Genomic DNA, 12,877 nt, shown 5'->3' with positions numbered 1-12,877 from the left:
TGTTAAAAACGGTTATAGTAACAATATAATACGTTAATTGTTAAAATCTGCATTTTTTTCACATTTTGGCAACAGCTAGCCAATTGCCTTGTGTTTCGACTCCTTAAGACAAGCGAATTCGTGCCGCATGAATGGAGGACGACAGTGAAACAAATATGAAAGATTATAAAATACTTTTTTCTTTGTGTTCATTTGATTCCAATCCAAGCTGTTGTAACATCATTCTTCAATGTTAAAAACGGTTATAGTAACAATATAACACGCTAATTGTTAAAATCTGCATTTTTTTCACATTTTGAGCTAGTGGTGTGCCCCGAGATTTTTTTCAATGAAAGAAGTGTGCCTTGGCTGAAAAAAGTTTGAAAAACACTGGCCTAAAATACGTACTTAAGTTTACAAGTGGTGTACCTTGTACATGTAATCGGCTTCAACCTCTTGTCGTAAAGCTAAATTTCCTGAAGCAGTGAAACTCAGGCTGGCATACACACCTGACAGAGCTTGAACATTTTATAGAAGATGGAGTACATTTTCAGTGGGGTAATGAATGACTGAACATTAATAAATATTACATGCATTTCTGGTATCTTGGCTCCCAACCAATTGACCTTCACTCAAACCAAGCTACGACAAGCCATCTCATCAATAATACTGTATGTACTGTACACCAATACGGCTGAGTGATCAATAAAAGTGTGTCTTATTATTGCAGATGAAAGCTTCACTGGTGTCTTCCATACAATGTATGACCATGTAAACTTAAAACTGATGTCTGTGATCAGGTTCTGGTATTTTCATTTGAAGAAATACCGGATGCAATTCCAAACCATTGCACCTGTGTACTCATAACATGAATATGCTCCACACCGCTGTTCTGTTTTTTAATGTAAACCCTTTCAGGGACAGCGGTTACCACAATGGACAGCTTATCATTTTATCAGGTTACAGGTTATCATTATTGGTGCATGAAAGGGTTAATGTTCATCATAAGAGTAAGATGTATTGTTTTGATTTCTGTTTAAGTTCATTCTGACATTACATTACAAGAAAAAGGCAAACCAGTTAGTAATCCACACAACTGTGCAGAGTTAAGTCTGGTCAGTTTTAAAATGTATATTGCACTGATCCACAACAGAAGACATCTCATGGCACTTTACACAATAAACAGGCCATGAACCAAACTCATCCCAACTGAACCCCACATGGCACTCACTTTATTTTTCTGTGCCCTGCCTAATAGTCTTCTAGCTATATTTGGTTGCTTCTTATTTCTCTTCTTTACAGTGTGAACGGGCTAAACAAGACTTTGGTACTTACCTCAAATTCCTGTGAGTATCCATGTAAGTTATTCGAGGAGAGTTCTGAGACATGATTGATGAAGTGCTTCACTTGAATGACTTTGATGTCATCTGAAGTGGAGACATGATACCAGAGTTAAACCACCTTCAGAGTAATAGGAGCAAAGCCATAAGGAGAACATGCAACACCTCTCTAACTGCTGCGACAAGACCATTTCTCATTTAACTGCATACTTCACGGAAACATTCTTTGTCATTACACTATTAGTAATGAACTGCTACACATTTCCTTTAAGAACTATTTATCCTTTAAATTATTTTGACAAGTGTGTGAATAGATATTAGATTTCATAACATTGCTGTTTGGTTTATAAAGGTAAACAAATGTACATTTCAAATTGGTTTGAATATGCCAGAAAACAGCCAATTTTGCGAGTTAACACGCTTACTTTCATGTTTCAAGGAGGATTGCACAAATGGCAGACACGCTCTGTCATTCATTTTGAAAAGTTCACTATTGGCTCAAGAGGCTTCGGTAAGTTAACATCAACTTTTAAACAGACAGTATCACTGTCTTTTCTAAGATGGTTATTTCAAAAATAACAAAGCATTAATAAAGGTCGGCGTTTCTTCTATACTTCCTCTCTCACTGTGTTCCTCTCAAACATGAAGTAAATAGGACACACAGAGCAAAGAGTAACCGGCTTCTCATAACCAGATATGGGCATTCTGTTCCTGAGATGGAACGGCCCGTCCGTCTGGGCGCCCATTTTTGGGACAGAGGACGCACGCAATAGTGAATAACAGGTCAACAATTAACATAGTTATTATTTTTAGCCTAGGTGACAAGTAACACATTGATTTATTACCTGGGATAGAGGCTGCAGGGGCCGTTTCATTGGCCACCATCCTGGGCAAACTGCTGTCCTCCACATATAGATGTGTTGTCTGAAAACAACGTCTGGGGAAGAGAACACAACTTTTCAGATGAGTCTTTTCATCACATTTAAATTGTATTTGAAAAGTACTAACTGCTGCGCTTTAATCCAATGTCTTGCAAATTGGAAAGATTGCAAATCAAGTCATAACGTGCTTTGAATCATTTTACAGGAACAAATGGTCAACCTCATACATTGTAAAAAACAAAAACTGTGAAAACCTGCATATCAACGCACCCTTGTTATTGACAGAGAGAATTTTAAAACCTGTTGCTCGGTTCAACTAAATATGAAATATCACATTGCCCTGCGTGTATTGCATGCTTTTGTTCTCGGGTGTCTGTATACAGTACTGAGTTTGCTTCGAACGGACAAGAGGAGAACAATTTGAACATCGCTCCTCAATCTAGTAACCAAGGCTTGTGTTATTTCTTCGGCTGTTAAATGCTATCTTTGTTGACAATTCAACAACTGTAAACAAGTCAATATGTACATGCACCAGACTACATCTGGTTCCAATTCCTTCAAGCGTGCCTCTTTTTGTCTCGGTCCGGCCGCAATTGGAAGCTGGCTGTCTTGTATATTGTACCTCCCGGTCTCCTGGAATGATTTTGTCCCACATTAATTTTATTTCACCACACAGCATGTGTCTGTTTTTTTCCCTTTATTTGCCTGTTGGTCTATGCATGTGCAGTAGTGCTACGTGTGGCATAGTAAATATGTCCTCGATGCCAATTGGCTGTCGGTGGCACGCCGCTGCCAGAATTTCACTTCAGCTTCCACAGAGAAATGGGCAGAGAAGCAAAATTTCAATTTTTAATCCTTCATCCTGCATTGACTTTAAATGAAAACGCACAGCCATAAACGTTTAGTTTGCGTTCGGTCTTACGGCAACATTATAGTTTAAATGTGGCAAATGTAGCCCCGATTGGTAATGTAGCAAGAGCAGCAAATCCTATTGCTGAATGTATATGCAATCGATCGTGTCACCCTTGGGGCCTCTGTTGTTGTTCTAGGGAATTTTTCATCGCTGCAAACTGGACTTAATGCTTTCAGTTACATCACTCTCAATTAGTCAACTATGGGAGACAACGATGAGGATTTGGACAAATCTGACAGCAACCAAGCCTTTCTAAGTCAAGGTCCACCAATTCTCTGTAACTCTGACCATCTGGTGTTCCATCTTACGCCCATGCAGCGGACTGAGAACAGTTATGTTTAGAGCACCAGTGTCAAACTCAAGGCCTGGGGGCCAAATCCGGCCCACCATGTCATTTTATGTGGGCCACAAAAGCAACTTCACTGATACTTGTCAAAATCAATGCTAAAATGTAAAATTGTCATGTGTAATATATCATGTTTAAATTTTCCAATAATTGTGTTACCCCGTTCACACTCACTTGAACAATAACTGAGCAAACATCACTTGAACAATAACTGAGCAAACAACAAATAAATAGTTGACTTGAGTGATTTCAAAACTAGTACTACATCAATTTGTTGTGTACAAGTAATAATACGATGAGATGATTAAACATCTATTCAGTTTCACTGTCGTAATGGCCCTCCGAGGGAAGACGTAACTGCGAAGTGGCCCGCGACAAAAATTAAGGGGTGTTCACAAGGCAACATTTGGTCCGACACAGCACCGGCGCTGCACCAGTTGAGCGTTCACACGTGCAAATTTGCTCCGGCGTAGCGCTGCTAAACAGCTTACACCAGACCAAATTTGATCCACCTCAGGGAGGTGGTTTAAAAATTTGCTCCAGATCAAATGCTCGTTTGCGGCGCAGCACCGATGTAAATTTGCACGTGTGAACGCTACAATTTGCTCGGGAGCAAATGCTCGTTTGCGAGGGGGGAGTAGCCTCGCTACGCATGAGAAGAGTTGATTACGTACGGCGAGAATGCGTTGCTTTCGTGCTCTGTCGGACTTCCGTCATGTGTTTATTTAATAACGACACAAGACAAGGCTGGTAACAGTAGCAAAGCACCTCTTGGGTTATACCATCTCAACTAGAATGGGGGGGGGTAGTCTCCAAATGTCATCTTTCCTTTTGTAGGAGACTGGACTGTCTCGGAGTTGTTTGTGTAGTTTGTTCCTTTGTTGTGTGTTCACAACCCCCCCCGTGCCCCATAGAATTTATTTCGTGATTTCCTCTCTTGATTTTTCTGTTTGGCGCATTACATTTTTGCTTTTCTGAGTGTCATTGAAGTCATCGTTGATTTACGTTATCGGGGGGGCAGTCACTCTCGAGCAGAAGGCACGGAGACAGAGAAGGAGAAGGACGTGCCTGTACAGTAGTTGCTTGAGTTGTGTATACGTTTAAAAAAGAACCAACACGACAACTCATTTGTTTTCTGTCGTTTTGCTCCGCTGCAGAAACTGCCGTGTGAACGCAAGTGGAGCTGCACCGACACTGTGCCGGTGCTGCCACTCTCAGCGGCGTTGTACGTGTGAACACTCCACAAAATTTGCTCCGGTATAAACTATATCGCAACAAAATACATCGGTGCAGCGCCGGATCAAATGTGTGCCGTGTGAACACCCCTTCAGTTTGACTCCGCTGGTTTAGAGGTTGCTTCTTTGCTCAAGACTGCAGTATCTTTCATCAGATCGAAATGCATTAGGGCATATTGACTAAATACAGTATACTGTATATGTGTATATACAGTCAAGCCCAGAATTTTGCATACACTTGGGTTATGAATAATTTTGGGTTTGGCTGTAGGCCTTTCCTTATTGCAAATCGAACAGAATCTAATAGTTCCACTCTAAAATGAACCTTCCTTGAATCATACCACACTCCATCTATCGAGATACGAATCGAATAGTCTTTTATTGGAGAGTTGCAGACCCCTAAATGACATACTGAAATAATATGTAACTCTGTCATTCCTCCTCCTCCTCCTGGTCAATCGGCCCCCATCAGGGACTTGCCCCCCCCCCCCCTCCCGGGTCCAGTAAATCCAACTTACTGCCGCAAATGCCGACCAAACTCTGACACCAATGGTACAGGGACCGGAACAGGAATAGCCTTCCTCAGCACCACCCACAAGATCCCCTAGGGGGACCTTCTACAAGTTTACAAAACACATGCGGACTGGTTGGGCAAACTCCCATGCCCCCCAAGAACCTATTGAGGCTGGAGAGCTGGTCCACTGTTCCATCGCCAGGATGAAAATCACGCTCCTCCTCCTGAATCTGAGATTTAACTTCCCGATGGACCTGCCTCTCCAGTAACCAGTAAATTGAGGAAGGGTCATTCAACGCCAGGCAATCATGCCTTTCCAGATCTCACTGTCGTTCCCCACGCTCTCGTTGAGAGTAAAATAAAGTGCCCAAAAAATAAACGACGGGGTAACTATTAAATTGTCAATGATTTTGCTCGAACTTGTGACTACTGTATTTTCCGCACTAAAAGGCGCACTGGATTATGAGGCGCACCTTCAATGAATGGGCTATTTTGTAATTTTTTTTCATATATTGGACACAATGGATTATAAGGTGCAATCTACAATGCATCTACTAGATGGAGCTACGCTCCTTCCATTCAACTCGAGAGGTGTTCAATACCACCTCCGAAAAACGTAAATTAACATTACTTCAATGAAACTGCGAAAATTGAAAATGTATCAAAACAGAAAATCAAGCGAGGAAATCACAAAATAAATTATATAGCCCCCCTACAGATTTATTTTGGCATTTCCTTGAGTGTGGCTCCAACAGAACGATCAGATGTTAGTAAAATGTAGGAGACTGGACTGTCTCTGAAGTGTTTGTTATTTATTCCTTTGTTGTGTACTGTATCCACAAACGAGGGAAAAACCAACCACAAACGAGGAAATCACAAAATAAATTCTGTAGGGGAGCTATAGAATTTATTTTGTGATTTCCTCGCTTGATTTTCTGTTTTGATGCATTATTTTTAATTTTCCTAGTTTCATTGAAGTAAACGTGGATTTACGTTTTTCGGAGGCGGTCATGAACGCCTCTTGAGTCGAACAGAAGAAGAGAAGGCACGGAGACGGACAAAGACGTACCTGTATTTGTTGAGGCTGTGAAAACCATTAATAAAGTGTGCGTTTAAAAAAAAAAAAAACAACACCACAGCTCTCCTTTTTTTGGAGCTGCAACAAAAACGTATTTAATAAAGCAGTGACACAGTTCACTGAACCAACAGCAAGTTATAACATTGTAAGCATGTCTCCGGCAAGGAGCCATCTTGGGGTCGACATATTACCGTAATGACCATACACAAGGCGCACCGGATTTTAAGGCGCGCCGTGAGCTTTTAAGAAAATGGAAGACTTTTCGGTGTGCCTTATAGTGCGGAAAATACGGTAATCATGGCAGCCCTAAAGTACATTTGGCCAATAATTGCAGAACATGCCAGTAAACATCTTATATGAAATACCTATATTATGGTGACATCACTATGAAAATCACAATGTGTTTCTGTTTCTGTGTGACATGAAGAAAAAGGCCGGGTCAGATTTATGTTTTGTCAATGGACCAACTGATCTACAACAGGGGTGTCAGACTCATTTTTGTCACAGGCAACATTGTAGTTATGGTTTCCGTATAAGGGCTGTTACAGGATGACTGTGAATAAATATTAATCACTTCATCTTACATATACACAACACATTAATGATTAATGAGTTTTCAAACCAGGCCCCCCCCACCCCCCCCCCAAAAAAACAATTGTTTAAATATTATTAAATTAATTCAAAAGGTGCATTGGTCACAAAAATGCTGAAAATATCTCAACATTTTTCAAAGGAAAGACAATTTGCAATGTTGGTATTTTCACAAGGGCCACATAACATAATGTGGCGGGCCATATCTGGCTCCCGGGCCTTGAGTTTAACACCTGTGATCTACAATATTTCACTAAGTAGAGTACAGTAGATAAATCAATCACCCAAATAGTTGGTGTTGAAAATGTAATTAGGTGTCATCTGTCAATCCATGAAGCAGATATCAGTACTAGTGTGTGTGTGTGTGTGTGTGTGTGTGTGTGTGTGTGTGTGTGCGCGCGCTGAGAGAAGAATACACAAACCTCCCTTTGTGAACTTAAAGTACATTGCTGCATTTAAAAGCAATCATCATTTCCGTTGAAAGTGAGTACATTTTCAAGCATGGGGGTGGGGGGGTCTTAACTCCACGTGCCAGTTGGAAGTCAGTGTGTGTACGTGTGTGCGTCCAAATCCTCAAATAACAACAGTTCGTCAACAGCCGCCAAAACAGTGTCTGTGTGTATGTGTTCAGAACCCTCCTACCTGTATTTGATACAGAGCAGAGAACAAAAAGCGTTCATCGTGAGAAACAAGCAGAGGGGACCAGACGGGCTGCTGCATGCTGCTGCTAACATGAATTAAACACTGAGTGACCGAATGCACAGACGGAGGAGGAGGGAGGGGAGGGAGTGGAGCTTTCCTAACAAGGCATGAAGGGCAGGTTCTGAGACAAGGCAACACCAAGCCAGTTTCTGGTTTGAGCCACTGGTGTCATAATCATGCAATCAGGCCACATGGGACCCATGTCCAAATATATTGTCGTGAAAATGTGCATATTGTACAAATACAACAAACTACAAAAAGTCTAGATAGGTCTCATCTGCCAGGTCTTGCTAAGCATCAGTTTGTTGTGCATCTGCTGTTTTGCATCCAACTGGAAATTGGATGGGTCAATTAAAAGAACATATTTCTGCTGATTCGTAATCAAATTATTTTGATGAATTTACGACACAACCCATATCTACTTTTTAAATGGACTATTCTCCGACACCTTAGCTTTTATACAAATATCATCTTGTAAAAATATCGTACATGGACTGTAAAAAGTAACAAGGTGCTTCATAACTGCGTCTTAAATAGTGAATAAAATCTGACATGGTCACTCAAAGTTTTCCCTAAAATGGCACTTTTGTCAATTTTATCATACTTTTATAAGAGACTGCATTGCATCACTACCACAGTTTCTGTTAAGGGTCCAAGAGACTGAGCAAGGGTTGGGTCAGTACACAACTTCAGGTCATGACCTGAGCTTTGCTTTGCAAGAGGATTAACTAGACTGGCCCCACCCCCTACTACCTGCTGCCAGGGATGATTTAAAATGTGTGTGCGTGTGTGTGTGTGTGTGTGTGTGTGTGTGTGTGTGTGTGTGTGTGTGTGTGCGTGTGTGTGTGTGTGTGTGTGTGTGTGTGTGTGCGTGTGTTTAAGATGAATGGTGGTGATGGTCATTACCTAATATTAAGGTTAATGTTGGGGTTGGGAGAGATGGGTCAGGCGCAAAGTTCAACAACACCAACACAGATTTAATTTGGATTATGATTGGTCATGATTTGACATGCAATTTATTTTTAGAATGACTCGTTCAATCACTCCTCAATAAAACTTGTTGATAGTATCTTAAATTTGTCCGTACATGCATCTTTTTAGAAAGCACTTGTTCTGTTCAGTCACCACATATGCTGAACTCTCACTGTATTGATCAGCAGTCAATCACAAAAAGAAGGCAACTATGCCTAGATTTCCAGAGGACCCCAAGCATCTCACGAAGATTGATTCGTAAAATGTTCTTCAATTTAAAATCTAAATCCCAATGACATGAGGTTGGGACATTTTTGTCAACCCCGCTCCCGGAAAAAAAAAAACAACCAACCAAACAAACAACAACAAAAACAGTCTACAATGCATTGAAAAGGATTTTCAATGCATATTTCATTGAATTATATAATTCAATGAAATATATATATATATAGGGGAGAGAGAGAGAGAGAGCGAGAGAGAGAGAGAGAGAGAGAGAGAGAAAGATTTTATTTTATTATTTTTTTTTGCAAATATTCGTTCATTTTGAATTTGATGCCTGTCTTGAAACAAAGCTGGGGTAAGGGCGTATTTACCACCTTTCCTTTTAACGACACTCAATAAGCATTTGAGAAATGAGGACGCTAATTGTTGAAACGCTGTCGGTGGAATTCTTACCCATACTTGCCTGCTGTACTATTTTGGATGCTCAACAGTCCGGGGTCTCTCATGTCTTTTTTTACGCTTCATAATGCGTCTCACATTTTCAGAAGTCTGCTGGCAAGCCAAATTAGAGCTTGGACATGTTCAGAATGTGGCTTTGCATTGTCTTGCTGAAATAAGTCGCAATGCCCCTGAAAACTATGTTTGGATGGCAGAATATGTTGCTCCAAAACCTGCATGGAACTTTCAGCATTAATGGTGCCTTTACAGATGTGCAAATTGGCCATTCCACTCACACACCCCGAGACCGTCACATATGCTGGCTTTTGAACTTTGCACTTATAACAATCCACATGGTCCTTTTCCTTTTTGGTCCAGGGGACACAAACGTCCATGATTTCCACAAACAATTTGAAATGTAGACTCATCAGACCGCATCCACGTTTTCTTTTGTCTTATTAGTGACTTTCTGTGACAGCTAAAACAGGAACAGTAGAGGCCTGGCATATGCAGTAAACTATAAATATTTTGCCGCCTTTATTTTAACAAAAATGGAAAAGGAAAAGATCACTCCATGTCTGTGTGGACAGAAAGAGGAATACTGTGTACATGATGGCTGCAACTGTTGTAACCTGTTTTGAATCATCCTCTGTTATGATGTATTGTAAGGCAAGGGTCCCCGATCCCCGGGTGGTGGACCGGTACCGGTCTGTAGGCCATTTGGTACTGGGCCGCACAGAAAAAAATAAATAACATACCTTACTTCAATTTTATTCATTTCGGAATCTGAAAGATGATTTATTTAAAAAAAAAATACCGGATTATCTTTTACATCCGTCCACAGTATGTCACTCTTGACGCAGGTCAATGGGCGCTTCTTGCTCACGTGATAGGTTACCGCTAAAATGAAACCCAGAAGCTAGCAAAATGGGTAAAAAACAAGCATCTCTTTGAGAAGGGGAAAAAGGCCCAGTCAGGAGACAGAAGAGGAGCCTACGACTTTCACGAAAAAGAAGGGCTACATTTAATATACAGTATCAGGAGTCCGACTTCAAATACGGATTAACTCAATGTGAGAGTCCCAGGCACCAAGCCCACTCTGCATAATATGCGGCGATGGTGAGTCATATTTTTCATGCACTTTGTATTTGCGGCGTATCCTATTTTGAAGGTGCCTTTGAACATTACCAGAGAGACCAGTGAGTGTTGTGGCCAGACAGGACGTTCCTCGTGTCATGATTCGTGTTTATTATGTGTAGAAAATATCACAGTTTTCATGCAGGTTATATCATATTATTTTGTATTATTATTCATCCGACCTTAAAGGCCAGTCCCTGAGAATACTGTCTGACATTATACGGGTCTGTGGGGCAAAAAAGGTTGGGGACCGCCGCTGTAAAGTATTATGTGACTGCAGTGGACCCCCCACATAGTTGCAGTTGGACACCTGCGGATTTGCATATGCGTGGATTCTTTTCAATATTTATTTTTCTGTTTGCTTTTTTTTGGGGGGGGTCTGTTTTTTCCATTTTACCCCGTTTCTAGCGGAAAACATTGCTTTTTCGTTGCATTTCAGTGTGCATCAGTTCGAATTTTTGCTTTGTTTTACTCTGCTTTCTGATGTCAGGGTGGCATTGAAAATGAGAATATGTTCCAAATTGTCCTATTTTGGAGAGAAAGAGAAGAGAACCATCAAAATAGTTAGATAACTACACCTGTAACCATTGTAAATAGCACAGCCAACTTACGCTGTGTTTTCTATGCTATTGCTAATTTATTACATTTATTCTCCAAATATATTGCTAATGCTTTATTTTATATTGCACTTATATTGAATTGTGTACAGTTCTTTTCTGAAACATTTATTTTGTGCAATGAAACACTTTATTTTTTCTCCCCCCCAATTTTGCTGCTGCAGACTGCAAATTTCCCCAGTGTGGGACAAATAAAGGTTATCTTATCTTATCTTATCTTAAAAACTTTGGATGAACGTAAAACTATGTAAGTAATCCGTCAGAATTACAGATATTTACACGTCGCATTAAAAAAACAAACAAACTATAAATTTGGAATAACCTGTCAGTTTTACCTTCATGTAAATGTATTTATTCGGGTGAAGTAAAACAAGATCACAAGTTTTATTGAGTTAGGTCTGGCACCGAAAATACGTTTTTGTATACCGGCAATCACCCAGCCCCTAAAAGGACGTTTGACAAGAATGCTTAATTAATTATTTAAAATGTATTAATATCTAACATTGATAACTTGTAGTGAACAGTATTGCTGAAAATTAATGCTCAGCCACTGTATTTATCAGGCAAAACTAAGGAAAGTAGACTTGAAGCCTAAAAATAAGCTTGAGGTCACACATTAAGCGTGAGTGAAACATAAGTCGATACATGACCTGTGCAGACAGCTGGATTGATTAGAATAGAAGCAAATCTGCTCCTTCATACATGAGTGAGAGGCCTCGCTCAAATAGTGTGTGGACAGCTTCAAATACTGTCGGCATCGTAACATTCCAACAAGTTGCTATTTTCAGTGACAATTTTAGCATGAATCTTTTTTTTTTCGCTTCACTCTGACTCAACGAGTTGGAAATTTGCGAGAGACAGATGAGCTCAGAAATACTGGCACCATCAAAACTGCTGGGTGAACAGTAATTGTGTAAAACAGATAATAACCCAGCATTGGGTCTAAAATGGAGCAAGTCAAAACTGGATTATTTATACCCAACACAATGGGTTGCAGATTTGACCCAGCACGTTGGGTCAAGATTTTGATCAAAGGAGGGAAAATACAAATGCTGATGAGTTCAAGCTATCAAGAAATTACGAGGTTATCAGTTTGGCTGCGGTTAATAGTAACACAGCCTGTATTAGTAACATTTTCTAGAATAGAAAATTTAATTTACTAATTCAGATGACAGATGGAGGAAATACCACCAGGCAATCAACAATAGCATCCATATCATTATTGCCAACATATTGAATTAGAGACGCGAACGCCAGCGAGCGTGAGGGAGCCGGCAAACCCACTTGCCACGTCAGCAACACCCAGCAGCAAGACCACTGGACACGTCACCAACTAGCATACAACCGGCTAGCAACGAGACCCGACAAAATGCCACCCAAACAGAAGCAAGACACAAAGCAGGATGAGGACTTCCTGACCCTCACTCAAGTAAACGAATTACTCCAGCAACAAAAAGAGCTTTTTACTGCGCTCTTGCAACAACAACAGGAAAATTTCAAAGGATTTGTCAAGATGATAATCGACTCAACAAACTCACGACTTGACACTTTTACCAGGGAAGTCCAAGAAATAAAAACCAGCATCAACTTTACCCAAAAAGAGGTAGACGACATGAAAAAAAATCTAATCGGCAAAACTGGCCATTCCAAAGACATGCAAGCAGAAATCTACAAAATATGCGACGGCATGCTAGCATTAACAGACAAGATGGACTACTTGGAAGGACAGTCAAGAAGAAACAACTTGGTAATTGATGGAATTGAGGAAACACCGGGAGAAACGTGGACTGAAACAGAGGAAAAAGTTCAAAAAATCCTCAAGGAAAAGCTGCTGTTACAGGGACAAATTGAGGTGGAGAGAGCTCACCGCACAGGAAGACATGAACCTGGAAGACCTCGACCAAGGCCAGTT

General features: G+C 40.5%; 1 protein-coding gene across 1 annotated transcript in view; it reads right to left on the bottom strand.

Moving 5' to 3' along the window:
- Positions 1 to 12,877, bottom strand: part of LOC109529441 (receptor-type tyrosine-protein phosphatase gamma-like) — a 188,494-nt gene that overhangs the window by 40,672 nt on the left and 134,945 nt on the right. Inside the window, exons 13-14 of the mRNA XM_019892829.1 lie at positions 2,165 to 2,256; positions 1,315 to 1,406 (exon numbers count right to left, since the gene is read on the bottom strand). Coding sequence (XP_019748388.1) covers positions 1,315 to 1,406; positions 2,165 to 2,256 — 184 coding nt within the window. The remainder of the gene's footprint in view (positions 1 to 1,314; positions 1,407 to 2,164; positions 2,257 to 12,877) is intronic.

This window comes from Hippocampus comes, unplaced genomic scaffold (assembly GCF_001891065.2).
Source record: "Hippocampus comes isolate QL1 unplaced genomic scaffold, H_comes_QL1_v1.1 scaffold481, whole genome shotgun sequence".
In the NCBI taxonomy this organism is placed as follows: Eukaryota; Metazoa; Chordata; class Actinopteri; order Syngnathiformes; family Syngnathidae; genus Hippocampus; species Hippocampus comes.
Note: the sequence above shows the minus strand (reverse complement) of the source record. Positions and strands in the feature narration are given on the sequence as shown.